A 16,979-nucleotide genomic window follows, 5' to 3' on the forward strand; every position below is an offset into this window, starting at 1 on the left:
AAAAGAGAAAGAGCTAAAATCAGAAATCAAATTTTACACCTCAAAAAAACGTAAACCATATTTTAGAAGTAAATAAGATCAGAGCAGAAATAAGAGAGATTAGAAAATACATACAAACAATCAAACTAAGACCTGTTTCTGTTTAGTATATTAACAAATTTACAAACCTTTATGTACACTAAGAAAAGTGGGAAGATTTAAATAAATTAGAAATGAAATAGGGAGAAGCATGGCAGAGTGAGAGATGTCCCCAGAACTCTCCCCTTGAAACAACAAGGGGAACATCTAAAAGTCAACAAAAAAACGCCTAACTCGCACACAAGCACGTCTGAGCGAGGGATTTGTGCATAAGAGCTACCACAGGTCAGAACCCTAGGAATTGGGTAGACTGGGAGAAACAAAGAAGCTGTTCTAGCAGCCAGAGCTCCTTGGAGGAAGAAGGCGAGAGGGAGAAGGTATGGTGGGTTCCCTGAACAGCCAGGGAGAGCTGTAAGCTCCACGCAGTGACAGTGCCTGGGATCAGTGCAGAAAGTGGAAAAATGGGAATGGCAGAAAAGCAACAGTTGATTACAACAAGCCCCAGTTGCAAAACGGGAGGCTGAGCTGCAGCCCCCATCCCCCACCCCAGAGAGCCCCTCCTTGTATATTCTCCAAGACAGAACACTGCAAAGCACTACAGGAATCTGAGCAAACGCTACCGAAACTGTCCTTAACACTGACACACAATGAGACTGAGAGTAGCGGGCGTGAATGCATATTTATAGGGAAAAAAAAAAAAAGGAATTATTAAGACTTTATATAAAGCAAGGATCCAAGAGGCCTAGACGCTACCTACTAGAAACCAAAAGAAAAATGTCAACCTAGCAACAGGCTAGAGACCTTTTACATAATAAATCTTGCTGGGGGCAGGGGCGAGGAGTAATTCCCAGGTGAAGAAATAATCTATGAAACACCATGAACAACTAGTTGATAAGGTAGCTCAGAAAGAAAAAGAAAAATCTCTACAAAAACAAGCTTAAAGACAAAGAAATACGTGACTCAAATGAGAGAATTCAGGATGGTACTTCTGAAAAACTCGAGATCCAAAACAATTCATATCAACAACTTCAGGAATTGAAAAAAACTACTAGATCAGCAGAATGAGTTCTTTAGCGAGGAGACTGAAACCCTCACAGAGAATCAAGTAGAACTTTAGGAGATGATGAACACACTACGAGATGAAAAATGAAATAGCAGGCTTGGGAAATAGAGGTGGCCAAATGGAGGAAGAGATCAATAATAACAAAGACAGAAATCTAAAAATAAATCCAAAGGAAGAAAAGAGAAACCAAAGAATAAAAAATAATGAAAGAGAAATACAAGAACTAGCTGATATCATCAGGGAAAAAAAACATAAGAATAATGGGCATGACTGAAGAGGAGGAAAAAAAGCAGGGATTAGAAAGTATTTTCAGACAAAGAGTTGATGAGAATTTCCCAAATCTAAGGAATGCGCTGGAGCTTGGAATTCAAGAAGTCAACAGAACAACCAATTATCTCATCCCAAAAAGGCCTTCACCAAGACATTGTATTAAAATTATCAAAAATCAGTGATAAAGAAAGTATTCTCAGGGCAGTCAAGGAAAAGAAGACAGTAATGTATAGGAAAACCCAGTAGATTATTGTCGGACATCTCAGCACCAACCTCACAAGCCAAAAAGGAGTGGAATCAAATATTCAAATTATTAAATGAAAGGAACTACCAGCTAAGAATAATGTATCCAGCAAAGCTCATCTTTAGATATGAAGGAGAAATAGAGCTTTCCAGACATAAAAAAATAGAGGGCAATCTCTACTACAAGGAAATACTGAAAGGGGTCAGCTCACCTAAAATGAAATGACGAGAAACAATACAAAACAAAACATAATTGTGAGTAAGGTGACTAGCAGGCAGATAGAAGCAGAGGAGTGCAACCCTTATTAAGAATGGGGCATTATAAGCTTAAACAGTAAGAAGAGATTTGCTATTGCAATATAGTAATAACGTTCAGCATGCATAGGACAAACTGAGACAACAATAACAGAAATGGGGAGTATTCAAAGATCCAAATCCACAAAGGGCAATGGAGATAAGGCAAACACGGAAGAAAACGGACTAATATGGGTGTGTGTGTGTGTGTGTGTCCCTTACATATATATAAACTATCCTCTACATATTTGCAATATTAACCACACACCAAAAATTTACAACTAAAGTATATAACATAAAACAAGAAAAGGAGGTAAAATCCACTAAACCCAACCAAAAAATAAAAATAAAAAATAACATACAAGGAACAAAGAAGCAATGGGAACACCGAGCTACCAGAAAGCAAAAGATAAAATGGCTATAAGAAGACCTCATATTTCAATAATCACCCTAACTATAAATGGACTGAACTAACCAATAAAAAGGCACAGAGATGCAGAATAGATCAAAAAACAAAACCCAACCATATGCTGCCTCCAAGAGACACATCACAGCTCCAAAGACTAATACAGACTCAAAGTGAAAGGGTGAAGAATGATATTTCAAGCAAATGGCATTCAGAGAAAAGCGGGAGTAGTGGTACTAATACCGGACGAAACAGACTTCAGAAGAAAAAAGGTAAAGAAAGATACTGAGGGACACTTCTTAATGATAAAGGGAATCATGCACCAAGAAGACATAACACTTATTAATATCTATGCACCCAATCAGGGAGCCCTGAAATATGTAAAGCAATTACTGACAGAACTAAAGGGAGAAACAGACCAAAACGCTATCGTAGTAGGGGACCTAAATACTCCACCGTCGGATATGGACAGATCATCCAAACAGAAAATCAATAAGGAAATAACATCGTTAAATGACACATTAGACCAACTGGACATAACTGACATACACAGAGCCTTTCATCTCCAAACAGCTGCTTGTACATTCTTCTCTAGTGCACATGGAACATTCTCAAGAATCGACCACATACTGGCACACACAGATAGCCTCAACAAATATAAGAGTACTGAAATCATACCTACCATATTCTCTGACCATAATGGGTTGAAGCTGGAGATCAACTGTGAAAAGAGAATGGGAAGAACCATAAATACATAGAGATTAAACAACATGCTACTGAAGAATGACTGGGTCAGATGAGAAATAAAAGGAGATCAACAGACAGATAAAAACAAAATGATAAGTGATATTGTAAATATGGAGGAGTGAGAGACATTTCAGATCTCTCCCCTTGAAACAACAATAAGCTGATCATCTAAAACTCACCAAAAAACACCCAAACTGCACAACAGTACAGAGATTAAAAAACATGCTACTGAAGAATGACTGGGTCAAAGAAATAAAAGGAGAGATCAAGAGATACACAAACATGAATGATAATGATAGTATGACATATCAAAACTTTTGTGACATGGCACAAGCGGTAATAAGAGGAAAGTTCATATCATTACAGGGCTATCTCAAAAAACAAGAACAAGTCTAAATAAACAACCTAACACTTCATCTTAAAGAAACTAGAAAAGAACAAATGAAGGCTAAAATCAGCAGAATTAAATGAAACTGAAAACAAACAATAGAAAAAGTAAATGTAACAAAGAGCTGGTTCTTTGAGAAGGTTAATAAAATTGACAAAGCCGTGGCTACACCCACTAAAGAAAAAAGAGAAAGGACACAAAAGCAGAGATGAAAGGGGACAGACACATTACGACATACACCACAGAAATACAAAGGATCATACAAGAATACTATGAAAAGGTATATAACATCAAATACAACAACCTAGAAGAAAGGATAAGTACTTAGAAAGATACAACATCCCTAGACCAAATCAAGAAGAAGAGGAAAATCTAAATAGACTAATCAGCAGTATGGAAATTGAAACGATCATCAAAAACCTACCAAACAGTAAAAGTCCAGGACCAGATGATTTCACCACTGAATTCTACAAAACATTCAAAGAAGATTTAATACCTATTCTCCTCAAACTCTTCAAAAAATCGAAGAGGAGGCAATACTTTCTAATTCATTTTATAAGGCCAATATTACCCTGATGCCAAAACCTGGTAAGATAATGCCAAAGAAGAAAACTACAAACCAGTATCTCATGGACGCAGATGCAAAAAAGATACTAGTGAACTGAATACAGCAGGTAGGTTTCATCCCAGGGGGACAGGGATGGTTCAATAAATGCAAATCAATTAGTGTGATATACCATATAAACAAATTTAAAAATTTAAGAATCATGTGATCATATTAATAGATGCAGAAAAAGCCTTTGACGAGATACACTATCCATTTATGATCGAAACACTTAAAAATCGGTATAGAAGAAAAGTATCTTCACATAATAAAGGTTATGTATGACAAACCCTCAGGCAATATTATACTTAATGATGAAAAACTAAAAACCTTCCCTCTAAGATCAGGAACAAGGCAAGGCTGGTCCATTACCGCCACTGTTACTTAATATAACATTGGAAGTCCTAGCAAGTGTAGTCAGGCAAGAGAAAGATATAAAAGGCATCCGAATAGAAAACGAAGAAGTCAAACTCTCACTATATGCTGATGACATGATTCTCTATTTAGAAAACTCTTGGGCCTCCACAAGAACACTACTAAAAACAATAAGCAAATACAGTAAAGGCTCTGGATATAAAATCGACATTGAAAAATCCATAGCATTCCTATACTCTAACAATGAGGTGTCAGAAAAAGAAGTGAAAAATAATTCCTTTTGCAGTTACAACAAAAAGAATAAAATACTTAGGAATAAATTTAATGAAACATATGAAGGACCTATATAATAAAAACAAGACCCTATTAAAAGAAATCGAAGAAAATACAAAGAAATGGAAAAATATTTCGTGTTCTTGGACTGGAAAAGAAAAACAGTTCAAATGACCTTATTACCTATAAAGCATTACACAGATTTAATGCAATCCACATCAAAATCCCATTGGCACTTTTAAAAGAAATAGAACAGAAAATCATCATGTTCAGATGGAAGCACAAAAGACCATGAATCGCCAAAGCCACCCAAAGAAAAAAGAACGACGCTGGAACTATCACTCTGCCCAACTTCAAACTGTACTACAAAGTGACAATAATCGAAATGGCAATGGTATTGTCAGAAAAACAGACACACTGACCAGTGGAACAGAATCAAGAGTCCAGAAGTAAACCCATGTTTATATGAGCAAATAATGTTCGACAAAAGAGCCAAAAACATACAGTGGAGAAAGGAAAGCCTCTTCAATAAATGGTGCTGGGAAAATTGGAAGCCACTTGTAAAAGAATGAAACTAGTCTGTTGTCCATTATCACACATTAAAATTAACTCAAAATGGATCAATAATCCAAATATAAGATCTGAAACAATAAACTGCATAGAAGAAAACAGAGTAACTAAACTCTTGGAACTTGAACTTTGTGCGTTTGAGGATTTTATGAGTTTGACCTCACAGGCAAGAGAAGTAAAAGCAAAAATAAATGAATGGGACTACATCAAACTAAAAAGCTTCTGTACAGCGAAAGAAACCATCAACAAGGTAAAGAGACAACCAACCAAATAGGAAAATATATTTGCAAGGAACACCTCTGATTAAGGGCCTAAGGTCCAAAATATCAAAGAACTCATCGACTAGATAACAAGAAAACAATTGAATCAAAAAATGGGAAGAGGACTTAAACAGACACTTCACCCAAGAAGACATACAATGGCTAAACAAACCTGTGAAAAGATGCTGAACACCTCTATTGGGGAAATGCAAATCAAAATCACAATGAAAGAGCATCTCACACCTGTTAGAATAGCTGTTATCCACAGGACAAGTAATAACAAGTGTTGGAGAGTGTTAAGGTAAATGCATGACACGCTGAGAGAAGTTTTAAAAGCAAGCCTTTATGGGGAGAGCGCTCCCGGGCAAGGTTCTCTGGTCCAGAGAGGAGAGGGGCCAGAGAAGTCGCACCCTGGGACGGAACAGGAGGGCATAGTTTTTATAGGGTTATGTGGGGGTAGGATATAGAATGGGGAATGTCAGTTGAGCATCCGGATTAGGGTGGTGGCGCCAGGGAGGCCTCCAGGCAGCCCCGCCCCCACCCCCAACCTAACAGAGAGGATGCCAAGAAAAAGGAACCCTCATGCACTGGTGTTGAGACTGCAAATTGGCACAGCTAGAATGGAAAACAGTATGGAGGGTCCTCAAAAAACTAAGAATTGATCTGTCATATGATCCAGCAATCTCTCTACTGGCTATTTACCCCAAAGACTTGAAAATCCATATCTGAAAAGATATTTGCACATCGATGTTCATAGCAGTGTTATTCAGTGTTATTCAAAACCACATGATATCACTTATATGTGTGATATAAACCTAAAATCAACAAACAAACAGGACAGCGAGTCATAGGCACGGACAATAGACTATTGGTTATCAAGGTATGGGGGAGGTAGATAGGGTAAAACAGGTCAAATATATGGTGCCAGAAACAAATCTAATTATGGGCAGTGAACACACAATGCAATATATATGCCTTCCTGTTAAATTGTACACCTGAAACTTACTGGATTTCCTTAACCAATGTCATCATAATAAAAATAAAAATAAATAAATATAAAGAAATGAAACAGCGACCATTTTAACTAATGTCACAGAAAAATTTTAAATGTTCTTAAGAGGGTAATGTAAGTCATATAATAGGAAATTATTACATAATCTAGAAGTCAAGAAGTACATTCCTAATATCATACAAGAACCAATCATGAAAAAAATTAAAAATGTGAGCCAAGTGATAACTAGAGATTCAAGCGCTCATCAAAAGCATGCAATAATTAAAAAACAAAACAAAACAAAACAAAACAAAAAACCTAGACCAGATGGCTTCACAGCTAAATTCCATCAAATAGAAATAAAAAAAATAACAATAAACCTGATAAACATCTTCCAAAAAATTCAAGAATAAACCCTTGCAAACTCATACTAGAGTCTGTATGTTTCTGATACCAAACTCAATAAAGGCATAAGAAAAAAAAACTAATAATGTCCCTCATCAGCACTGATGCAAAAACAAAATACTAGTAAAACAAGTTCAACAGTGCATTAAAAAAATTATGCATCATGACCAAATGAAATTTATTCCTGTAAGGCAAGACCGTTTCAACACACCAAAATGAATCAATTAACCCCCATGAAGAGAATAAACACAGAGAAAATATGTGATCTCATCTAACCCAGAGCAGGCATTTAATTAAATTCAACAACTTTTCAAAAACTATTTACAGTAAACTACCTCGTTATAATAAAAGCCATACTTGAAAAGAACACAGCTAGGGTCATATTAAATGTTGAAAAACTGAAAGCCTTAACTCTAAGATGTGGAAAAAGATAATGATGCATATTCGCAGCACTACAATTCAACAAAGTACTAGGTGCTAGCCAAATTACAAGAAAAGTCATCCATATTGAAAAGAAGTAAAATTCTCTCTTTTCCACATGAAAGAGCTTACAAATAGAAAACCATAAAGATTAAAGACACAAAAGTGTTCAAAATGGGTAAGTGTGTTTGAAAAGCTGCAATAAACAATCGAAAAAAAATTTTTTAAGCCAATTTATTGTAGTATCATGAATGATGACCTATGTAGGAATAAACAGCCAAAAAAGTGAAGGACTTAAATACTGAAAGCTATAAAACATTGTAAAAGGGAATCAAAAGAGGTATATATAAATAGAAAGAAATCCCTTACTTGTGATTGCAGGATTTAATACTGTTTAAATGCCCATGTTACTTCAATATTCTACAGCTTTGATGGAATCCCTATCAAAATTCCAAAGGCAATATTGCCAGAAATGGGGAAAAACAAAACAAAACAAAACAAAACGCTAGAACTCAAATGGAATCAAGCAAAAAAAAAAAAAAAAAAAAAAGATGCAGAAGAACCAAAAGTCTCGAAATAAAAGTCAAAGTCTTCATTTTTTTACATTGAAAAACATATTACAAAGCAAGATTAATCAAGTCCGTGGGAAACTGCCCATGAATCCAGATGTCTAAACCGGTAGAACAAAAGAGAATGCCTTGAAATAACCCCCTGCATAGATACCAAATGATTTTCTATAGCCTCCCAGACTACACAACAGAGAAAGGTCATTCCATTCAATGAACCATGCAAAAAACCCTAAATATCTACATGCAAAAGAATAAAGCTGAAACCTTACCTACATCAAACAATACCTTCTGTATGTCAAAGGACACAATCCAGAGGGTGAAAATGCAACCTCTGAGAAATGGATGTGAGAAAAACAATCTAAAGAATCTCCAACTGTCAGACACGACAGTTGATTTCCTATTCCCTGTCACCAATGTATGTCTGTGAACTTTCCACTACATTTGCAATCATGAAGATTTTGAAGTCAATGACTCACTCCTTTAGCTTCAAAAGCATCATAAAAGCAGTCAGAAAGATGTCCGCCTACTGGTCTCTTTTCCAGAAAGGAGGTATTTGTGCTTATCAATATGTGACATCTATGTGCATAATCTTTTATCCTGGTTAACAGAGATGACAGTGCATTAGGATGTGGCCCCTGAGCAATCTCTATTGCAACTGCACTGACGCCACGGGATCCACACACCAACTTGAATCCAAGGGCATGAATCCCTGCCAGGGACGATGTCCAGTGGAGCCTCTTCACAAGTCCCATGTCACTGAATCACAGTGAGATGGAATCTAACTAGAGATGATAGGGACTGAGAAAGACCCAGGCTGAGTGTTAACAAACAAAATTCAAGCAGGACAATTCAGGGTCAGTGAAGAACAGCAAGTCAAACGGCAATTAGGAAGGACAGAAAGAAACAACAATTAACCAATATGACTTTACCTGAGAAAGAGACATAGCTGAACCCCTTTCTTTCCGCTTCCTTCTCAGGCAGCAAGTCTTTAGAAGTCAGTCTGGAAAGTTGAAAATATGCTGTTTATCAACATACCTCCATATTCTGCCACAAGCATATAGAAAGAAAAGACCTCACAGGTTGGAAAAGATGGTGTTCGTTACCCCTGCCACAGGACACACTCAGGGACCAACAAGCAAGCCTCCACTCTCCTTTCCTCAGATCACCCTGCCTTTCTGGTCACACTGCAGCAGTAGGCACTTCAGCTGGCCTGAAAATCCCCTTCAGGTCACAGCCCTGGCCACGATCAAACCGCCAGCAGAAGAAAAGCTCCCTCAAACTCACCCGAGAAATGGAAGACCAAGAGCCTTTTGCTCAAGGATGGATACAGATTAGCATCACCTGAAGCACTTTAAATAGAGGCTGGACCCACCTTGATTATTTGAGTGGCACTTCCTAGTCAGGGGGCACAAAAGATGTCACTGCAAAATGCTTCCGTAACTAATGTGAAGCCAGTTTAGCACTGCCCAGAGTCAAGGCTAGCACATCTCCTACCTGCTTTTTCTTTCCCAGGTTTATTGAGACATGATGGACAAATAAAATATCTGTGTACTTAGAAATACAATGTGATCATATGAAATACATGTACACTGTAGAATTATCATAATCGACCAAATTAACACACCCGTCCACTCACAATGACTATTTTTTATGTCTGTGTGGTGAGGACCTTAGGACTTATCTCTCAGTAAATTCCAAGTATATAGTACAGTGCAATTAAGTGTATTCAAGATGTGGTGCTTTAGAAGTGGCATCACATTCATTTCACAACTGAAAGTTTGTCCAATTTGACCACATCTCCTCATTTTCTCAACTCACAGCCCCTGATAACAACCATTCTCTCTGATCCTGTGAGTTTAACTTCTAGTTAGCAAATACCATGAGATCATGCAATACTTGTCTTTTTCTGTCTGGCTTAACTCCCTAAGCATAATGTTCTCCTGTTTCTTCTACATTGTTCATTCTTTCCTTCATTTTTACAGCTAAATAATATTTCATCATGTGCATATATGCATCACATTTATGTTCTCGATTCATCTGTCAACACTTTTAGGTTGATTTTTGGCTCATGAGAACACAGCTATTTCTTCGAAATATTTCATTTCCACTGGATATATATGATGAAGTGAACCCCCCTCTTTTCTCACTTCTATGTGTAGCCCTCACTCCTTCTGTATATCTACCTCCATGTTTCTTTCATTTTTGCTATTCTTCTCTTTTGTTCCCCTCTCCTCCTCATGTCTCAAAAGTTTATTTGCATGAAACTGAGAACATATGATGGGTAGCAAGATATGAAATGGTCCGGAAAACAAAACTTTGCAGTTTTTTCGACGCATCTGAAATTAAGAAAGAAACGTAAAATAAGATTACATGAAAAGCGGGGCAGGGATAGTTTACAGGACAGCTAACAAGAGGGTGCTCTCTTGAGGGTGGTCAAGTCTAGAGGGCATTACTTCCCCCACATCAAAGGTGTTAACTTGAATGCATAAGAACAAAGGACAATGTTAAATTCGAAACCTTTTACTAAAGAAGTCAAAAGGCTAGGGGTGTGACTACCCATTTGGACATTCCTGATTCATTACGGAACCCTTGTTCCTCCACGGGCTCCTGTTTGCTCGCTGTCGTCTCCCTGGAAATTCTAATTTTCTCCAAACTTCTATGTTCCTGGCCTCCCCCCCGTCGTCCCAACTACTTCCACTCTTACTATCTCCTTGCAAGTCCCTCACTCATTCTCCACAATGACATGTTCTCCTCACTCTCCCCTCACTTTCTGTATTTCCCTCTCCCGAGCCCGCAGAGGAGTGGTAGGGAATAAGCCTGCCTCCCAGAAGCGCACACTTCCCACAGGAGTGGAAGGTGGGACGGAAGAACAGTAGAGAGCACAGGGTAGACTCTTGTTCACCCATACGGCCGCAGCGTTAGAGGAAAGGAGGTTACGAAGGAGAAGCGTGAGGAGCAGACGGACTGTGCCTTAGGGGTACGCGAGGAGGCTGTCTCAGCAGAGGGTTAGGGGCCCCAGAATCCCAAGTCTAGGGAGAAGATGCGGCGTCTCCTCGGCCGGGATGGTCGGCGCTGCCTCAGGGACCGCGAGGGCGAGGCCCAGGCGCGAACCTACCTCACGGAATGCTGTGAGGGCGCCTGACTGGTGGAGATCAGGGAAGGGTTTTACGAAGGAAAACAGGTGAAAGGCGGATCTACATGGGCAGAAGACAGAGAAGCGGACCGCTAGGCCCTGACTGCACCACCTGAAAATAAAGAGATAAGGGCTGGCTGAGGGGACAGTAAGGCCCGCGGCGACCCCAGACCCCTACGAGAAAAAAGGGAGGCTGTGAAAAGCAGGTTTATGCTACAAAGACCGAAACTCACGGTGATAGGTGAATCTCCACTTCCAGCACTTCGTTCCCTTCTCCGCAAAACTGGCACGCGGAGGACAAAGAGGGTCATGTTGCGACCTGCCCTGGTGAGGGATCAGACCTGAGCGAATGCCCTTCAGTAAGATGAGGAGATGGTGGTGGGGCGGGGATAAGCCGGGGGCGGGTCCTGGAGAGTTCAGGCATGCGCATGTTCAGAAAGGGGGCGGAGGGCTTAGGGGCGGGAACGGGATGGAGGAACGTGGACAAGGGGAGGGGTCGGGGAGAGACCAGGCCTGCACACTGACCGCCAAGAAAAATAAAGCCGACACACGCACTTGGAGGAGGGGGGAAGGAGTCGAGCAGCCTAAAGCGGAACGGTTTGAGGTGTCAGGCTTGCGCAGTGTCCGCGACGAAGTGAAAAGAAAATCGCGTTAAGGTTCAGATGGGGGCGCGGCTTGGGAATTCCAGAGCTTAGCACCCAAGACTTTTTAGGGTGTCTTTAGTCCCAGGTGAAGCTGCCTCCCCATTTTAAGTTAATATGTCTAACAGTATGAAAATAAAATATTAGAGTTATCTGAACTCTAATATTGGAAACTAAGATGTTTTCCGCTTAACGAGTTTAAAGAGATTTAAGTCAAAAGCTATTTTTGCAGGCTAGTTGCACGTAGGTGCTGCTTGTTGAACTGCAGCAACCCAGCAGGAACTGGGTGGGTGTCGGTGAGCGGGATGTGGGGAGGGGTGGGAAACAGGAACGTTTCTGCGATTAGAACTATTTTAACCAGGTTAATTAAACAAGGTCTGCAGTTGTCTATGTGGGAATTACCGTCTAGAATGAGAAACAAAGCTCTCCCTGGGTAGAATGGGCAAGTTCACACTGACACACACGGAGCAGCAGTTTTCTTCCTAGTCGCCATTCACCATAGAGGCCAAGACTCCACATTTCACACAATTCCTCGTACCTGCAATGTCCAGAAGAGCTAAATCCACAGAGACAGAAAGTATATTCGTGGTATCCAGAGAGTGGGGGAAAGGAAATGGAAGCAACTGATTTATGGGTAAAGGGTTTCCTCTGTAGCGGACAAAAATATATTAGAACTGGATGTGATATTTGTATAACATTCTGAAGGTACTAAATACCACTGAACTGTACTTTAACAAGGCCAACCTTATATTACATGAATTTCACATAAAAACAAAGAGATATAAATTCCTCCAAATTACTTATCATGGATCGGTCAGAACACTTACCAGCTGAGTTAATATTTGCTTCTGTCTGCTTCTCTCACTTTGTGCCAAACTAAGAACACCCTCCCTGTTTTTTTACCTTTGTGCTTTTGATTCAGGAGTTCTTGAAAGACAGCTAGTGCTCTGCATATTCAAAGGTATTTCTCAGCCTTCAGGAGGAGAGAGTCAGTTTACTATGGTCTGAAATGCTTTCCCAGACCTGTGTATAATAGTCACTCTTAGCTGAACAAAGATCTGGGAATGTGTTCTGGACAAGCATAGCATGTAGTGGTCTATTTTTCTTTATATTTTGAAATGTTGTTTGAGCTAAATATGATCTTCACTTTGCAACAAGGGAACGATCCCTGGACCTGGAAAGTGAAGGGAAAATAGGGGAAAATCCAAACAAGTGGTAATGAATTGAGATCCAAGTACAAGCTCACATAGGCACAAAGCAAACTGCTCCATTGCTGTTGAAAAAGGCTCCTGAAATTGAAAGATTTCTGGGAAATAAGTTTACTTCTTAGGAGCTCTTAGAGGAAGTCTTCCTCAGTTAACACTGCTCTTGTGAACAGGTGGATGTTGTTTCCCAACCACAGCCTTACGGAGACATGACTTCCTTCTCTTTCCCCTCTCAACTGGAACATAGTGAGTGGAGAAAGTCATCTCTGGAGAATGTGCTAGGTTATCTTCACTAGGAACAGGGAGTATTTGTGCTAAGACAGGAGAGCTGGGTATAAAGTGCTCATGTGTTCTTGCTTTCTCCAGCTGAGTGCTGCTGAAAATAAGGTTTTGGAGCAGCAACCTCCGTGGTTGTTAAAAAAGGCAAAGGAAGGGCCTTAGCTCCGATCTGTGGAAGTAGAGTGTCTGACCGAGTATGGGGCCCAGGATCTGTTCTCTATGGGATCCTCCAGTGATGTGTAAGGACATGACAGTTTGATGAGCAATGGTCAGCAAAGTCCTCCTAGGCTTTACTTCCTTTTGGCATCCTCTGTATGGTTTTAGATCTACCATTTCCCATGTTCTACTTCAGAGATTCTGTCAGTTATTCCATGGCAGGGACGGCACCAATGATGTCTTTGTGGAGTGGCCCAGCGTATTCTATCTAGACGCCAGGATTAAACACTTGGAGGATCCCAGGGACATTTCTGAGGACTGGTTACAGGTCTGGACCACAGGAAAGTCCCATGGGTAGCCTGCTCTGCCTAAGATCTGATAGTGGAGTGTCAGTCTATCCCACATTCCCTAGGTTTTAGCAAATTTGTAGGATTCTGTAGGAGGCAAGGGCAACCAAAGATAGGGGAAGGGACACTCAAACTTGGTCTGTATGTAGGAACTCCATACAGACCATGGAAGTACAGTGACACCATGCAGGCCCTCACTATCCGTGGGGAGGTGTCGGCTCTCACAGGGAGAGGGAGTGGAGAATCCTTAGAGGATATAGGAGCATGATCAGATAGGTTCCTCTGTGACAATGAGAACAAAACCTGGGTTTCTGAAAACCACTTCTAGTGAAGCACATCTTCCCAAGCCACATTTTAAGGTCTGGCTTCCACTTTGACCTTTGCACTTCTCACCGTGTCATCTGCTTTCTTCATTCCCGCTAATTGGCTGTACAACTACTGCCTCCTCATATTCCAGGGCTATTTTCTTTACTCCAAAGCGAGACTAGATTTGGCATAGAGACAACAAGACCTGTTTATTGGAAAAATGGATATGACCCTTGCTAAAAACCCCACAATTTCTAAACCAGTATTGGGCTCAGTAGAGAATACATTATCAAAGGATACAGAAAATTACTTCCCCACTTTCCTGACAGCCTCTTTATGATGCTTAGAAAGTATTTTCAATTTACAGATATGAACTCCATATCAAGTACTAATATGGAATAGAAACATATAGGGTAAAAATTAGGGTTTCAGATGGAGGCAACAATACTTTGTGACACTGAATTTCTAGAATTATCACGAATATAGGGTGAAGAATGAAGATTATCTTGCAAAAGTGGAGAGTAAATAACAAGAGGAAACATCGTGAATTTTACACCAAAAAACCCCAAAGAGAATCCACCAAATAGGATCAGAAATTCAGTCATGCAATGCAGAAACTCCCAAGAGACATTCTATACGTAAAAGAAAATGGACCCTAAGGGCACAGTAGAAATGCTGAAAGGAAGTTCTCACCTAGCAAGACTAGGTACCTAGAGTTCTTCAATGACATGTCCATGTACAAGTCCCTCTGAGAGGCCCAGCTATCCCACTCCTCCTGATCAACTTTGATGGCCACATCCCCGAATGTCAACAGTCCCATTTACCAAGTGTCTGTGGGAAGAGCTCTTAATTTGACAAAAGATGAAAACAGAGATAAGAGACGTGGCTCAGACTTAGGTGAACTAGATTCTGAAATATAAAATTAGATTACTTTTAACATGGTGATATTCTCCAATATTTTCTCCAATTGAAAAAAAGTGGGAGGGGGTAAAGTGGGATAGACGATAGAAGCTTTGTTCATTCCTCTTAAGACCAAAACAAAATTGTAACAGAAACATGGAGCAAATGGCAAGGAAAGTCACCTAGAATCTAGACGAACAGAAGCACTAGAACTAAGGAGAGAAATAATTAATCAACCTAGAACAATAGAAGGTAGGAGGGGATGAAGAAGCAAGGCTGCCCAGTCCCCGCCGGGCAGGTGAGTGGGACTTAAGCTGTGGCAGTGGCAGCGGTAGCTGCAAACGCCTCTTAAAGGGGCCATGTCTGCCATTGGAGTTTCGGGGGACAGATCTGCTTGTTCTGAGCACCAGTGCCGATTTGGCTGCACACAGGGGCACCAAGGACTTATAGGGGGAAACTGAGTTGTCAGAGTGAGGGCTGGAGGTGAGGCTCTCTCCCAAACAGAAGTGCCGGTGGTATCCATTGTTCTTCCATTGAGTCCACCCCCCTCCCAGTCTGCACACGAAGTGCCACCACAGATAAGATTTCATCAAATTAGATAACAGGTCTCTCTGCCCAGAGGATTTCCTGAAACTCTGCCTTCCCCAACACACGGCCCCACCCAAGCCACATCCAGGTGTGTCCTTGGTGAGTCAGGTGCCCTTTGTGAGCAGTGCCAAGACTCACAGTGGTGGCAGCTGGCTTCGGTTTCTGGTGTGGCCTTTTGAGGCAACTATCAGCATAGCACCTGTGAACTGCTTGCTGAATCTTAACAGGTGGCCCTGGAGGGGCATAGGCTGGGGCTAAATTTGGCCTGCAGTTGAATCTCTCTCAGGACTGTGTCAATAGACTCCTACCAAACAAAGCCATACTAATAAGACCCAGAGACTTAGGACCTTTGTTTAGTACATAGAAACAGAAAGGCAGCCAAATGGGAAGACAAATGTTGTGGCGCATTCAAATCTAAGACCCATGGAGCCAATTGAGATTAATTACGAGCCTTTATTAGCCGGCCAGCGACTGATCCTCCCCACCAGTCAGCCCTGAGCCTCCGGAGGAGGCAGCTTATAAAGCCCGAAACTACGTCCTGGTTGGCCTTGATCAAGCAAGCAAGCAGATTGTAAAAGCAAAAGTTAGCTGTTAGCGTCCAGCACAAAGAAATATGGTTTCTGGTGGATAGCTATGTTTTCTGTACTCCAGTAGCAATATTGTTTTATTTTTCTTCTTGGGAGCCTTGGAGTTATTTTCTCCTAGGCAGCTGGCACCTGGAGATACCACTCTCTGCCCTGTCCTTGGGGCTGACTTACTGAGGAATCGATACCAATAACTATAACAACATATGTTCCAAAGCAGTAATGGCCAGATCAACAAGGAAGATATTATTGAAATGCACTTTTACACTGTTACAACAAAGAAGCAGAAACCATATGAGAGAACAGAACGGAGATCCAGGAATAATGGAGTCAAGCAATTTAACAGGTGCAGAGTTCAAAACACTGTTTATAAAGATGCTCAGTGAACTTAGGGGAAGTGTAGAAGAATTCATTGGGAACTTTAACGAAGAGATAGAAAACAAAAAGAGAAATGGAAATTATAAAAGGGAACCAGTAAGATATGAAGAACACAATATCAGAGGTGAGGAGTGTATTCGATGGAATCAACAGAGTGGATAAAGAAGATCAAACCACTAATATAGAGGATGGGGAAGCCAAGGACACTCAATCAGAGTGGCAAGAAAAAAGAAGCCAAGGCTATAATAATAATTTAAGAAGCTTATGGGACACTATCAAATGTAAAAATACATTAGGGGTATGTGAAGAGGGAGAGTAAGAAGTCGAATATATATTTGAAGAAATAATGATGGAAAACTTCCCTTACCTGGTGAAGGAATAGACCTACAACCCCAGGAAGCTCAAAGAGTCCCAAAAACCAGGAACCCAAAGAGGCCCACACCAAGACACATCATAATTAAAATGCCAAAGGTTAAATACAAAGAGAGAATCTTAAAAGCAGCAAG

The 16,979-nt window shown here is 40.4% G+C and overlaps 1 protein-coding gene across 1 annotated transcript in view; it reads right to left on the reverse strand.

Annotated features, from left to right (window-relative positions):
- Positions 1-16,979, reverse strand: part of LOC107504812 (zinc finger protein 160-like) — a 115,122-nt gene that overhangs the window by 15,651 nt on the left and 82,492 nt on the right. The window contains exon 7 of the mRNA XM_036232349.1: positions 3,037-3,075. Within this exon, the coding sequence (XP_036088242.1) occupies positions 3,037-3,075 (39 nt within the window). The remainder of the gene's footprint in view (positions 1-3,036; positions 3,076-16,979) is intronic.

This window comes from Rousettus aegyptiacus, unplaced genomic scaffold, assembly GCF_014176215.1.
Source record: "Rousettus aegyptiacus isolate mRouAeg1 unplaced genomic scaffold, mRouAeg1.p scaffold_m13_p_14, whole genome shotgun sequence".
In the NCBI taxonomy this organism is placed as follows: domain Eukaryota; kingdom Metazoa; phylum Chordata; class Mammalia; order Chiroptera; family Pteropodidae; genus Rousettus; species Rousettus aegyptiacus.